The sequence below is a fragment of the Oncorhynchus nerka genome, linkage group LG26 (genome assembly GCF_034236695.1).
Source record: "Oncorhynchus nerka isolate Pitt River linkage group LG26, Oner_Uvic_2.0, whole genome shotgun sequence".
In the NCBI taxonomy this organism is placed as follows: Eukaryota; Metazoa; Chordata; class Actinopteri; order Salmoniformes; family Salmonidae; genus Oncorhynchus; species Oncorhynchus nerka.
Window position 1 is genome coordinate 4,054,502 of NC_088421.1, and position 15,746 is coordinate 4,070,247.

General features: G+C 41.2%; 1 protein-coding gene and 1 pseudogene across 1 annotated transcript; both read left to right on the forward strand.

Annotated features, from left to right (window-relative positions):
- The first annotated feature begins 2,704 nt into the window (after positions 1–2,704).
- LOC115110054 (ferritin, middle subunit-like) lies at positions 2,705–4,603 on the forward strand (annotated as a pseudogene).
- Positions 4,604–8,965: 4,362 nt separating this feature from the next.
- Positions 8,966–10,921, forward strand: LOC115110055 (ferritin, middle subunit-like). Its single transcript, XM_029635385.2, has 4 exons — positions 8,966–9,285; positions 9,661–9,807; positions 10,041–10,166; positions 10,565–10,921. The coding sequence occupies exons 1-4, from the start codon at positions 9,184–9,186 to the stop codon at positions 10,718–10,720; spliced, it is 531 nt and encodes a 176-aa protein (XP_029491245.1). The 5' UTR covers positions 8,966–9,183; the 3' UTR covers positions 10,721–10,921.
- The last annotated feature ends 4,825 nt before the right edge of the window (positions 10,922–15,746 follow it).

The window sequence follows — 15,746 nt, forward strand, 5'->3', positions numbered from 1 at the left end:
TCTAGTGCAGGGGAGGGTCTTGTAATTTGAAATTCTCTGTTGGGCGTGAAATATTAAGTGTGCCTATAGGTTATTTAGCGTGGTCTCAATCAAATGATTCATAGCCTATAAGCTACAGGCTACAAAGTGCATCCTCAGAGAAGCACAGAGCAAAGTTATATTTCTAAGATAGCTGCTGGGATAGCGTAAATAAAACTAGACTGCATTACACACTGCAACGGATATTCCAACCCTGAGGCCTGCTCTGCCCTTGCTGATCAAAACCTTCTTTTTTGCTGCCTAACCAATGCTGTGCTGTGTAGGCCTACAGTGGCAGTTCAGGAGGAGAGTCAAAGAATTCCTCAGAAAAGTATTTTTAATTAGGCCTCGTCCAAAAAATGCAATATCTTGCGCATAGACTAGGCTATAGCCTATGTTCTGTTCAGTTGGAGAAGGAGAGCATTTATGGACCGGAGGTCAACTATGATAGCTTGCTACTACTATAATTGATTTGAAGAAAAACCATATGTTTCTTGCCCATGATGTATTTATCCTAGTTATTGACATCACAATAAGCCAGATTTTAGTTACTTACATTGTGGTGCTGAAACTTGAAGCAGCAATCGCAGCACAATCAATTGGAAATGGACAGCTGATAGTGCTGAAAATAGGCAAATTGGAGAAGGAATAATTCATTTAAACTGTCTTCCTTTAATTAGACTTTACTAACAACAAGAGGGCTTTGTGTTGGAGCCTATTTCTTCATTTCTGTTTAAGAAATAAGAGGTAGCTCTACCTGTTTGACAGACAGAATTAGGCTATTGGCTGCTATATCCATAGATTTGTCGTTCAATTCCTCCACCCACCATGCACTCTTTAAATAGCCTCCCTCCAAGTCAGTGAAGGACTGTTAAGTTAAAACCAGTACTGGAATTGAGGGGGTATGAGAGGGTATGACATAGGCCTACCTTTTATTGAAGAAATTTTCAAAAAGAAAATGGCTACCATAAAACAGATCCGATTACATACAGTGATCTATAACAGCACTTTGGTCCGTTATGCTTTATGCAAAAAACAACTTGAAAATACCCTGGAAAGACATGACTTCGATCCATATGGTTATGTCATTGTTCAGTTTCTTTGACATTCAGAGTCTGAGCTACAATCTCCTATAGTGGAGGAGGCAAACAATGTAATTTGCTTTTGAAGTAATCTAATTCTGTACCTTTAGATTGATTAAGCTATTTACTTTCTGTACAACAGATGTTTAAACCCAGACAGCTTTTAGGGAAACCCTTGTGACCTTCTGTTGTTAAAGAAGAGTAGAAGTCTGTTAAATCTTACATTTTGTCTGCGTCGGTAGGCCTACTGTCTGGGGTGGAAAGGTAGGCCTAACTTTTGAACGAAAGTACCATAGTCAGATTCCTAACAGGGACCGTTTCGTTGCAAACAAGACACACTGATTTGGCATTGGAGAAATATGATAAGATCACTTGTGGGGTGATGTGTGCAGAGGGTCCCTGGTTCGCACCCGGGTATGGGCGAGGGGACGGTCTAAAGTTATACTGTTACACCAGCACCCTGAAAGCACCCTGTCAACAGTTGTGGAAGATCAGGTCATGTGAACTGAAGTTGTTAGGAAGGTTACTTTATTACTGTAGTCTTTTATTTTCATTAGCTGTAAAAAGGTTTCCACTTCACAGTTTTAGCTTAATAACCTATGTATGGTTAGATGTATGTAGCTACTGATTTTGTGTAGTTATTTATAGCCTAATGTAATCAACTGACATACCATTTGTCAACCTCAATATGTAATTTGAAACCAAAAGGTGTATCTTCAAATACCATTTCTGCAAAAGCCAGCCTTTCTTTTCTGTCCACTACTGTATTCCCATACCTCATATTGAAAATTGAGCTGATATTTAAAAAAGTGTGATAAACCATACAGTTTTTCTTTTGGCTCTATTCTGGAAAAGGTAAATAATTAAGCTACATATGTTATTGAAACATGTGCACTTAGAGAATGAAACAGAAGTTTACAGAACTGCGTCTCAAAGTTCAATTCCTTTTATATCCTAAATCAAACGTAGAAGTAGACTATTTCTAAATTAGCCTAATATTAGAATTATTTCTATTTTCTTCTAAGGATATAACACACACACATTTTACAACAATAACTTCTGTAGTTAGACCTGCACTGTAGCATTGCTTAAGCTTTTAGCTGATACTACTGCTATAGTTGTTTCCAATAGAATGTTACTTTGTAATAAACAACGTTTTTTTATTTATTAACAGTCTGAGATGAAGAGGTCAAGGCTAGAGCATTTACTCCGCCCAATATCTGTCCGCGTGAGATGAGCCCGTTTTTTCTAATTACTTGAGGATTTTGATAGAATATAAGTTTCGTAATGTTTAAGCTTTTACAAATTCCGGCAACTTTGAGAAAAACAACGTTGAGTTGTGCATGTTGCTACACGCGTACCTGCCCTATCATTGGCTACAATGGTCCCACCTGACCTTTCACTGTCTTCATTCGTTGAGCACATGTATTTCCATTGTTAGAGTGGTCACTCGGCTCTCTTGTCAGTAGAATAAATAATATTTGCCTCTGGTCATGTGTATGAGTGGGAAGACGTCTTCAAATGACCCGCCTAGTTGCTGTTGAAATTCTAAAGTTGATTGGCTACGCTCTGTGAGGGGTGAGGGTGGATTTCACTGACGCATTCCGTTTGAACAATAAATAGAGCGACCAAGGCTCCTTCCAGTTCACAAGTCTGAGAAGACGCATGAAGAAGTTCTTGCTTCAACAGTGATTGAACGGAACTCCTCTGCCTTCGTCCCGCATTATCGAACATTCCGGATTGATAACATAACACTTTCTTGAAGTATAATAGAAAAATAGTCGAAGAAACTCTATATTTGTACCGTTAATTTTGATATAAAAGAAAATCTGCCAAAATGGAGTCTCAGATCCGCCAGAACTATCACCACAATTGCGAAGCTGCCATCAACCGGATGATCAACTTGGAGATGTTTGCCTCCTACACCTACACCTCAATGGTAAGGAGTCTACCAAGATGACTGTTGTTGATCTACCTGTGTATTATTTTTATGCCTGGTCCTAAATGGCTTTTTTTTCACTTGATTTTTCTGTAGGTCTAGACAATTAATAGCAAATAACCTCAACTACGTGAAGTACATTTGAGTTTTACTTGGCAAGGCTATTAAGATATAGCATTCAAATGAAGTTGGGAATCTATCCTACCTCTGTCAGAGCACGTAACAACTCATTGACAGGTTAAATGTCAGGTTACCAAGAAGACAACAGATTCAACAACTGATTCATCCCTATATCATCAAGCCTAGTTGCCACAAGAACAGAATGCTGTCATTTTTTTAATTTTTCTAACTACAATGTTTTGTTTATCCACCCAGGCTTTCTATTTCTCCCGTGACGATGTGGCTTTGCCTGGCTTCGCATTTCTTCAAGGAGAACAGCGAGGAGGAGCGGGAGCACGCCGAGAAGCTACTCTCCTTCCAGAACAAGAGAGGTGGACGCATTTTACTCCAGGACATCAAGGTGAGCGCCTGAGCATCAAACACAGTTAGATTGTAGACTGATAGAAAATGTCTTTCCTCCATGGAGGAAAGTGTCTACAGAGTTTAGTTGATGGAGAGAACCTGGAGTAGTCCTAAACATACTGCCTCTAACCACTGAACTGAAACTGTGAGGGGTGTAACTCTGTTCACTTTACCTTAACATCTGCTAGTAGTCCTTAACACTTCTGTGTTCACTCTGTCCTGTGTAGAAGCCAGAACGTGATGAGTGGGGCAATGGGCTGGAGGCCATGCAGTGTGCTCTGCAGCTGGAGAAGAATGTGAACCAGACCCTGCTGGACCTGCACAAGATTGCCTCTGGAAAGGTTGACCCCCATGTAAGTTATGGTGAAACTGCACATCACATGTATGTATCACATAGAATACAGGTACTGTCCCAGGAGATGATCAGGTTGTTGTAGCTCTGATAACTAATGACACGGGATTGTTTGACCTGCTTCTTCACACGCGCACAATAGTCCACAGATGCACACAATGCAGCTAATGCATAAGGGGCGGCAGGTTGTCTAGTGGTTAGAGCTTTGGGCCAGTAACACAGGTTGCTGGGGTGAATCCCAGAGCTGACAAGGTAAAAATGTGTTCTGCCCCTGAACAAGGCAGTTAACCTGTTGTTCCACATTAGGATGCCATTGTAAAGAAGTGTTTAACGGACTTGTCTAGGTAATAGACACCTAATTATCTACAATTATGCCATTACCACCAGGTTCTTGTGTGTTACAATAGTCTGTTTTCATTCTCTTGTCTGACCTGTGTTTTCCCTCTTTAGCTTTGTGACTTCCTGGAGACCCATTACCTGAATGAGCAGGTGGAGGCCATTAAGAAGCTGGGAGACCACATCACCAACCTCATCAAGATGGATGCTGTCAAAAACAAGATGGCAGAGTACCTGTTTGACAAGCACACCCTGGGAGGCCAGAGCTAAACCACTTCCATCCCCAGGCTACGGCCTCCAGCCTCAGACCAGGACTCCTGGCTTCTCTGATAGATCCTCCTGGCTTTGCTTTTATAGGGATGGGAGAGTGTTAAACTGGTGAATTCCAACACTGCTGTGACATTGATCTTTCTGTTCACAACACTACTGTATTGGAGGCAAGGCTTCTTGTAAAACAATTAAAAAGAGATCACTGAAGTTTGTTGCTGTTTTCTAAGTGTTGACCTGTAGTAATGGATGTTGTATCAGTCTATTGAGGTGCTTTGCTCTTTTACTGAGCGTCTTCATACCAGTGATAAATACTGACAATTGTAGACCTACTAGTGGCTGAGGGTCATAACAATAGAAGTTTAACATGAGTTTCATAAAGGATGTTACCTCTGACCACAGGGTGTCCTTTACTGTATCTTGTAATAGTGCCATGTCAATTAAGGACCCAGCTGTCAACTCTAGCTCCGTAGGAGTGAAATTGTTACCTACAATTGATGTAGACCTTTACGCTGTGCACAAGTTTATTAGACAGCCTAGAGGTCAATCAAAACCATTAGCCAGCTGTTATGGCACATTTCTCTAGTGATGGGAACTTTTTGTTTATTTCAGTTTAATGCCCAGTAGTTCCCCTACAGCAAATTATGAACTGAACACTCAAAAAAGGAATGATTCTACAAGCCTCTCGTTCTTAAGGGACTTATTAGAGCTGTCATATGGTTGCAACGCTACTGTTAATTTACTTAAGTTACTGAACGCTGTCATTTTGGTAATTAACAGGCAAATCAAACTTTAATACTTGACCTGAGAAATATTGTTTTCAAGATATAGTAAAGGAGTTTCTGGTGGCTAGACCACTTGGTTAAAGGGGTGAGATGGTCTAATCAGCAATAGCATTTTCAATTACTCTTCAACTTTATTGATTATACAACCAAGTATTGACATGTAAAATTGAGTACATTTGTATGGTATTGAATATCTTGGTATATACACTGCTCAAAAGAATAAAGGGAACACTAAAATAACATCCTAGATCTGAATGAAAATATTCTTACATTTCATTACATAGTTGAATGTGCTGACAAATCACACATGATCAATGGAAATCAAATTGATCAACCCATGGAGGTCTGGATTTGGAGTCACACTCAGAATTAAAGTGGAAAACCACACTACAGGCTGATCCAACTTAAATGTCCTTAAAACAAGTCAAAATGAGGCTCGGTGTGTGTGGCCTCCACGTGCCTGTATGACCTCCCTACAACGCCTGGACATGCTCCTGATGAGGTGGCGGATGGTCTCCTGAGGGATCTCCTCCCAGAAATGGACTAAAGCATCCGCCAACTCCTGGACAGTCTGTGGTGCAGTCTGTTGGTGGAGGGAGAGAGACATGATGTCCCAGATGTGCTTAATTGGATTTGTGCTTTTACACCTGCATTGTTTGCTGTTTGGGGTTTTAGGCTGGGTTTCTGTACAGCACTTTGAGATATCAGCTGATGTACGAAGGGCTATATAAATAAATTTGATTTGATTTGATTTGATTCAGGTCTGGGGAACGGGTGGGCCAGTCCATAGCATCAATGCCTTCCTCTTGCAGGAACTGCTGACACACTCCAGCCACATGAGGTCTAGCATTGTCTTGCATTATGAGGAACTCAGGGCCAACCGCACCAGCATATGGTCTAACAAGGGGTCTGAGGATCTCGTCTCGGTAACTAATGGCGGTCAGGCTACTTCTGACGAGCACATGGAGGGCTGTGCGGCCCCCCAAAGAAATGCCACCCCACACCATGACTGACCCACCGCCAAACCGGTCATGCTGGAGGATGTTTCAGGCAGCAGAACGTTCTCCACGGCGTCTCCAAACTGTCACGGCTGTCACGTGCTCAGTGTGAACCTGCTTTCATCTGTGAAGAGCACAGGGCGCCAGTGGCGAATTTGCCAAACTTGCTGTTCTCTGACAAATGCCAAACGTCCTGCACGGTGTTTGGCTGTAAGCACAACCCCCACCTGTGGACGTCGGGCCCTCATACCACCCTCATGGAGTCTGTTTCTGACCGTTTGAGCAGACACATGCACATTTGTAGCCTGTTGGAGGTCATTTTGCAGGGCTCTGGCAGTGCTCCTCCTGCTCCTCCTTGCACAAAGGCGGAGGTAGCGGTCCCGCTGCTGGGTTGTTGCCCTCCTACGGGCCTCCTCCACGTCTCCTGATATACTGGCCTGTCTCCTGGTAGCGCCTCCATGCTCTGGACACTACGCTGACAGACACAGCAAACCTTCTTGCCACAGCTCGCATTGATGTGCCATCCTGGATGAGCTGCACTACCTGATTCACTTGTGTGGTTTGTAGACTCTGTCTCATGCTACCACTAGAGTGAAAGCACCGCCAGCATTCAAAATGACCAAAACATCAGCCAGGAAGCATAGGAACTGAGAAGTGGTCTGTGGTCACCACCTGCAGAACCACTCCTTTATTGGGGGTGTCTTGCTAATTGCCGATAATTTCCACCTGTTGTCTATTCAATTTGCAATTTCTATTAAATTTGAAATTTGTCAATCAGTGGTGCTTCCTAATTGGACAGTTTGATTTCACAGAAGTGTGATTGACTTGGAGTTACACTGTGTTGTTTAAGTGTTCCCTTTAATCTTTTGAGCAGTGTATATAGAATAATGGGTTTTGACATTGGTGGTGACTTTCTGAACTGTTATACTTAGACCAACAATTTAAAGTAATACAGAAAAATATTGCTATTTGAGTTCTGATTGACTAAATTGACAACATTTTCTGGAAATGTGTTGTATTTTCCCTTAATTTCACCAAAAACAACCATTCACGGCTATTTGTTTTAAAATACCTTAGTAAGTTACAAAGTATATGTAAATTGCATAGTATAGTGTTTGTTCCTGCTGTTCTCTCCTTCTTCCCTTTTTCCTTTTCTTCAAATCTGGTATCAGTCGGTCTTCGCCCATTCATCACCCCTCATGTCTGTTTCTGCAGTCACAAAACTCTGCCTTCTTCCACCATTGTCACTGTGATAACAGAACAGAACTACCTCGAGACCAACGATGGTTGATAAATGAAGATAGTTAACTCAGGACGTTTACCACTGTCTGATTTAGGAGGTGGCTCCTTAAGCAGACATCAATGCGATAGTGGTCTGCTTAGTTAATTGACTTCCATTGGGGGAAAAGAAGGAGTGGGCTGTCTTGCTTCCTCTTCCGTCTCTGCTTGAGATTCCAGAATAGCGGACAGGACAGCGGAGTCAATCACCACCTTCCGGAGACACCTGAAACCCCACCTCTTTAAGGAATACCTAGGATAGGATAAAGTAATCCCTCTCACCCCCCCCCCCCCTTAAAAGATTTAGATGCACTACTGTTCCACTGGATGTCATAAGGTGAATGCACCAATTTGTAAGTCGCTCTGGATAAGAGCGTCTGCTAAATGACTTAAATGTAAATGTAGAATGCTGAGTCACAATGACAAGGCAGAAATACAGCCAGGGCAGAGCCTGAGTCATTCCATACTGTAGTAGAACCAACAGGAGGTTATGACAGGAATAAGCAGGGGTGCTAATTTCACTGGTAATTTCACTGGTGACATGTATTTTTGTCCCCTCCCCAGTTTTATCATTGGAATGTGATACAAAACGAGGCAACGGTGTGCTTTAGAACCATGCGGATGCCTCCGAGCAGTCGGGTAGGCTGTTTGCTGTGTTTATTCGACCCAAAAAATATATAAATATATATATATGTCCCCTCCACATCTAAAACCAATGTTGCGCCCCTGGTAAAAATAGTGGGAGGGAGCAATTGGGAGAGAGGGGAAGGGGGAAAGAGTACAGACTAAAAACACTGTGTCACCCTTCAGAACTTAAATAGAAAGAGTTATGTAATGGTTAACCATTGACAGTATTACTTACTGTTTATAACTTTGTGCAGCTGGTCACATGATGGACCCTGTCATGACTTTAACAACATAACACAGGTTCTCGGTTTTGAACATTACAGAAAAGAATTGCATAAAAAAAATAAAGACAATTCTATGTCATTTTCATTTTTAATGTTTTTTACATTTACTGATAATTTCAAAATAATATTTGAAATTCTATCTTAAATAATGTGAAGAGGGGTTTGTTCTCTGCCCACTTCATTTCATGGATAAAGAATCTTCCATTAAAGATAAACAAATGAACAATGAAAGTTAAATCAGGGTCCATATCAAAAAGACTGGTTTAACAACAACATTATTTGGATTAAACAATTATTGAACAATGATGGTCAACTATACGATTATCAAGAATTCATGAGAACACACAATGTTACATTCACTCCTGAGGAATGGGATCGTCATCAAATGATCCGCATAGTTCCTGTTGAATTTCTAAAGGTGATTGGCTACGCTCTGTGAGGGTGGATTTCACTGACGCATTCCGTTTGGAACAATAAATAGAGCGAACAAGGCTCCTTCCAGTTCACAAGTCTGAGAAGACGCATGAAGAAGTTCTTGCTTCAACAGTGATTGAACGGAACTCATCTGCCTTCGTCCCGCATCATAGAACATTCCTGGTTGTTGACATAGTACTTTCTTGAAGTATAATAGAAAAATAGTCGAAGAAACTCTATTTTTGTACCGTTAATTTTGATATAAAAGAAAATCTGCCAAAATGGAGTCTCAGATCCGCCAGAACTATCACCACGATTGCGAAGCTGCCATCAACCGGATGATCAACTTGGAGATGTTTGCCTCCTACACCTACACTTCAATGGTGAGTCTACCAAGATGACCGTTTTGTTGAGCTACCCGTTATTATGCCTGGGCCTAAATTCCACTTTTCACCTGACTTTTCTGTAGCCAATAACCTCAACTCCGTTAAGTACATATTTGAGTTTTACTTGGCAAGGCTATTAAGACCCTCCAGGTTGGTAAAAGCATTCAAGTGAAACCGGGAATTTATCCTACCTTGGTCAGCGCGCGTAACAACTCCTTGACAGGTTAAATGTCAGGTTACCAAGTAGACGACAGACAAGACTGATTCATGCCTATATCATCAAGCTTAGTTGCCACAACAAGAACATAATGCCCAGTCACGTCCGGCACTTTTTATTTTATTTTAACCACCCTGTTTTGTTTGTCCACCCAGGCTTTCTATTTCTCCCGTGACGATGTGGCTCTGTCTGGCTTCGCGCATTTCTTCAAGGAGAACAGCGACGAGGAGCGAGAGCACGCCGACAAGCTACTCTCCTTCCAGAACAAGAGAGGTGGACGCAATTTACTCCAGGACATCAAGGTGAGCGCCTGAGCATCGAGGTACACATTTAGATTGTAGACTGATAGAAAATGTCTTTACTCCATGGAGTGTCCAGCGTTAAGTTGATATAGAGAACCTGGAGTAGTCCTAAACATACTGCCTCTAACCACTGAACTGAAACAGTGTGAGGGATGTAACTCCGTTCACTTTATCCAAACCTTAACGTTTGCTAGTAGTCCCTAACCCGCCTGTGTTCACTCTGGCCTGTGTAGAAGCCAGAACGTGATGAGTGGGGCAATGGGCTGGAGGCCATGCAGTGTGCTCTGCAGCTGGAGAAGAATGTGAACCAGGCCCTGCTGGACCTGCACAAGATTGCCTCTGACAAGGTTGACCCCCATGTAAGTTATGGTGGAACCACATGTATGTATCACATAGAATACAGGTACTGTCTCAGGAGATGATCAGGTTGTTGTAGCTCTGATAACTAATGACAGGATTGGGTGACCTGTTTCTTAACACGCACACAATAGTCCACAGATGCACACTACACACACACAATGCAGCTAATGCATAAGGGGTGGCAGGTCATCTAGTGGTTAGAGCTTAACCCACTGTGCCACGTTAGGATGTCGTTGTAAATAGGAATTTGTTATCTGACTTGTCTAGTTAAAAAATAAACTTTAGACACCTCATTATCTGCCCTTGTCATTACCACCAGGCTCTTGTGTGTTACTGTAATTACTGTTACAATAGTCTGTATTCATTATCTTTTCTGACCTGTGTTTTCCCTCTTTAGCTGTGTGACTTCCTGGAGACCCATTACCTGAATGAGCAGGTGGAGGCCATTAAGAAGCTGGGAGACCACATCACCAACCTCGCCAAGATGGATGCTGTCAAAAACAAGATGGCAGAGTACCTGTTTGACAAGCACACTCTGGGAGGCCAGAGCTAAACCACTTCCATCCCCGGGCCTCCAGACTCAGACCAGGAGTCCTGGCTTCTGTGATAGATCCTCCTGGCTTTGCATTTATAGGGAGGGGAGTGTTAAAATGGTGCAGTGCAACACAGCTGTAACATTGGTGTTTCTGTTGACAACACTACTGTATTTTGGAGGCAAGGCTTCTTGTAAAACAATTAAAAAGAGATCACTGAAGTTTGTTGCTGTTTTCTAAGTGTTGACCTGTAGTAATGGATGTTGAATCAGTCTCTTGAGGTTCTTTGCTCTTTTATTGAGCATCTTCATACCAGTGATGAATACTGACAATTGTAGACTTACTGACTGAGGGTCATAACAATAGAAGTTTAACATGAGGTTTTATAAAGGATGTTACCTCTCACCACAGAGGGTGTCCTTTACTGTATCTTGTAATAGTGCCATGTCAATTAAGGGCCCAGCTGTCAACTCTAGGTCCATAGGAGTGAAATGGGTAACTATAGTTGATGTAGACCTTTAATCTGAGCATCACAAGTGTGTTATTATACAGCCTAGAGGTCAATCAAACACTTGCGTCCTGCTCGGTAAATCAGGAAGTTATGGTGCATTTCTCTAGTGATGAAGTTCGTCTCTTACTGACACACAATACATCGTTACCCGTTCTGTTTATTTCAGGTAATACCCAATAGGTCCCCTACAGCAAACTATGACCTGAATAATGAACTGACAATTTTAAGGTGTCCATATAGTAAATGAGTTTCTAGCGGGTAGACCATTTGGTTAAAGGGGAAAATGGCCTAATGAGAAGTGTCTAATCAGCAATGTTATTTTCAATAACTAACTATTCCCTTTTCACAACTGCTGCCAACATTAACAACCTGGAAGTATTGACATGGTAAATAGAGTACATTTAATTAAAAGATGGTAATGGTGTTCAGAGTTGGTTTATATTTAGGGTAATGTTTTGCAGCTTTGTCATTCTATTTGAAAATATATTTTACATGTGAAATTCACACGGGCCAGATATTTGTGATAATCTGACGTACCCAAGAAGGCTACTAGATGGCATCTGAGTCATTTGCATTTTCCAACATTTGAATTTATGGATCCCTATTAGCTGCTGTCAAGGTAGCAGTTACTCTTTATGGTGTCTAGCAAAATAAAGGCAGTTCTATACAATAACATTACATTAGATTTCACAACGCATTAAGGGCTTGCCCTCAGGCCACTACTCTTCTACAACACAATGTATTGCATTTTTAAATTAATAGAGTAGCCCACCATTCACATTCTATTCCATATTCTGAGCCATAGGCGTATCCAAGCCTTTACACATAATGTAGTTGGTCCAGGGTTGGCATCATGACACTCACTTTAATTGGATTGATAATGTATTTCTATCCCAGTTAACTTTGACTACAACAAAGTAATCAGCCTCTCTGTTTTCAGCTAGACTAACACACTACTTGTTTAAATTTATTCATTATAGAATCTTCAGCTTATTAGAACATGATTTCCTTCACAACCATGTATGTATGTATGTACGTATGTATGTATACTTAATTAATTGATAGTGCAATTAAAGTGTGTCATCAAGTCAGCAGCTTCTTGACATTGAGTTCCTCGACTCCTATTAAGTTAATTGAGTATTAGACAGACATTTTGTGCCATATTCTGGTCTAGTGGTAATGCTGCTGACTCTGGACCACACATGACCCTTGGTGGAATGGATTCAAACCCTGCCTATGCTTCCTATCTGTATTCATCTAACTTTCTGTCACCCCCTCTCATTCATGACTTGATAACTCAATAAAGAGAGAGAAAATACTCATATTTATAAAGAAAGTAGTAATCTCCAGACCATGTACTACCCAAACATGTGAAGGGAACATATATAGAATAATGGGTTTTGACATTGGTGGTGACTTTCTGAGCTGTTATAGTTGGACCAACAGTTTAAAGTAATAAAGAAATATATTGCTATTTGAGTTCTGATTGACTAAATTGACAACATTTTCTGGAAATTTGATGTATTTTCCCTTAATTTCAACCAAAAACAACCCTTCACGGCTATTTGTTTAAAAATGCCTTAGTAAGTTACACAGGATATGTAAGTTGCATAGTATAGTATATGTTCCTGCTGTTCTCTCCTTCCCCTTTTCCTTTTCTTCAAATCTGGTATCAGCCGGTCTTCGCCCATTCATCACCCCTCATGTCTGTTTCTGCAGTCACAAAACTCCGCCTTCTTCCACCATTGTCACTGTGATAACAGAACAGAACTACCTCGAGACCAATGATGGTTGATAAATGAAGATAGTTAAACTCAGGTCGTTTACCACTGTCTGCTTTAGGAAGTGGCTCCTTAAGCAGACAACAATGCCATAGTGGTCTGCTTAGTTAATTGACTTCCAATGGGGGAAAAGAAGGAGTGGGCTGTCTTGCTTCCTCTTCCATCTCTGCTTGAGACTCCAGAATGCTGAGTCACAATGACAAGGCAGAAATACAGCCAGGGCAGAGCCTGAGTCAGTCCATACTGTAGTAGAGCCAACATGAGGTTATGACAGGAATAAGCAGGGGAACAAATTTCACTGGGGACAGGGGGGACATTCATTTTTGTCCCCTCCCCAGATTTATCATTGGAATGTGATACAAAACGAGGCAACGGTGTACTTTTGGACCATGCGGATCTCTCCGAGCAGTCGGGTAGGCTGTTTGCAGTGTTTATTAAACCCATCCAAAATATATATATATGTCCCCCCACATCTAAAACCAATGTTGCGCCCCTGGTAAAAAATAGTGGGAGGGAGCAATAGGGAGAGAGGGGAAGGGGGAAAGATTACAGACTAAAAACACTGTGTAATCCTTCAGAACTTCAATAGAAATAGTTATGTAATGGTTAACCATTGACAGTATTACTTACTGTTTATAACTTTGTGCGGCTGGTCACATGATGGACCCGGTCATGACTTTAACAACTTAATACAGGTTCCCGGGGTTGAACATTACAGAAGAGATTTGCATAGAGAAATTAAGACAATTATTTGACTATTTCAATTTTAATCCTGTTTGCTCTTCTGCTAAAATATGGTCACTTAGAACAACCTGGAAGAGTAGACGTAACATAGTGAAAGTATATTCGGGAATACTCCAATTAGTATGATATGTTTTGTATGGTATGTATTAATTTGTGGATGTCCATCAAATTGGTATTATAATAAACTAATGGTAATTCGTACAATATGTTACGAATTGCCATTTTTATAATATGTTACGATTTGCTAAACATATGATATGTTACAAATTTCAATTTGTTGTGGCTCGGTGGCTAGGTGCTAACGTTAGCTAGGTGGCTAAAGTTAGTTAGGCTAGGGGTTAAAGGTTAAGGTTACTTTAGGGTTAAGATAAGGTTAGGCGTTAGGTTAAAGGGTTACGGTTAGGGTCAGGGGAAGGCTTAGCTAACATGCTAAGTAGTTGCAAAGTAGCTAAAAAGTAGTAAATAGTTGCAAAGTTGATAATTAGCTAAAAAGCTGAAGTTGTCCGTGACGAGTTGCAAGCAACTTTTGGGATGCTAGACGTTCACGTGATATGCTCACCCAAACTTATACTTTAGGCATGACACATAATTTAGTCAAAAAGTGATGTCCATTTTCGCAAAAAAATGAAGGAATGCCAAGTATGACACAGCCCTTGTTGTAACACCGGTTTAAGCATGAGTCTACTGCCACTTCCAACAGTCTGAAGAGGCTTCATCTCATTGTCTCCAAAACTTTGTTTGCACTCATAATGAAAGCATTACGCTATAAAGTGAGGTTCAGCCTAGAACAGTTGATCAAAGTAGCAGAAAGCAGGGCACATACTTCAAGGATTATCTATGTTGAAGACCCTTACCCACATTTGAAGCAGCTTCATAATTTTTCAACAAACAATGAACCTAGATAGTAGCTATGACAAACTGATAGATAGAGCCTGTTTTGGCTTACATTTTAGGAAAAAGGGGTCCCTGTTCTAAAACAATTGGAGTAGAGGCAATACCTTACATACTAGACCAGGAAAGGCCAGGGGCTGTATAAATCAGTGGAAGCTGGGGGGAGGAGCTTCCCCATCCATGTAATGTTATTCAATGTGATCTAAAAGGCAAAAGTGATCCTAACCTGGCACTCTTGCTGTGAGAGGCTTGATGCAAATTTCCCTCTTTAGCTGTGTGACTTCCTGGAGACCCATTACCTGAAAGAGCAGGTGGAGGCCATTAAGAAGCTGGGAGACCACATCACCAACCTCACCAAGATGGATGCTGTCAACAACAAGATGGCAGAGTACCTGTTTGACAAGCACACCCTGGGAGGCCAGAGCTAAACCACTTCCATCTCAAGACTATGGTCTCCAGCCTCAGACCAGGACTCCTGACTTCTCTGCTAGAACCTACTGGCTTCGCATTTATAGGGAGGGGAGAGTGTTGAACTGGTTTAGTGCAACACTGCTGTTACATTGAGATGTTTCTGTTGACCACAATACTGTATTTTGGAGGCAAGGCTTCTTGTAAAACAATTAAAAAAGATCACTAAAGTTTGTTGCTGTTTTCTAAGTGTTGACCTGTAATAATGGATGGTGTATCAGTCTGAGGTTCTTTGCTCATTTACTGAGCATCTTCATACCAGTGATAAATACTGACAATTGTAGACCTACTAGTGGCTGAGGGTCATAACAATAGAAGTTTAACAAGAGTTTTATAAAGGATGTAACCTCTTACCACAGAGGGTGTCCTTTACTGTACCTTGTAATAGTGCCATGTCAAGTAAGGGCCCAAATGTGAACTCTAGGTCCTTAGGATTGAAATGGTTACCTACAGTTGATGTAGACCTTTACTGTGCATCACAAGTTTATTAGACAGCCTAGAGGTCAATCAAAACTGTTAGCCAGCTGTTATGGCACATTTTTCTAGTGATGGGAAGTTTGGCTTTTACTGATACAAAACAATTATGTACTCATTCTGTTTATTTCAGTTGAATGCCCACTAGTTCCCCTACAACAAATTATGAACTGTATG

Excerpts from the sequence above, each read along its gene's own strand:
- LOC115110055 (XM_029635385.2), top strand. The coding sequence starts at position 9,184 with ATGGAGTCTCAGATCCGCCAGAACTATCACCACGATTGCGAAGCTGCC. Across the intron at positions 9,286-9,660 it reads CCTACACCTACACTTCAATG|GCTTTCTATTTCTCCCGTGA; the intron begins GTGAGTCTACCA and ends TTGTCCACCCAG. Across the intron at positions 10,167-10,564 it reads CTGACAAGGTTGACCCCCAT|CTGTGTGACTTCCTGGAGAC; the intron begins GTAAGTTATGGT and ends TTCCCTCTTTAG.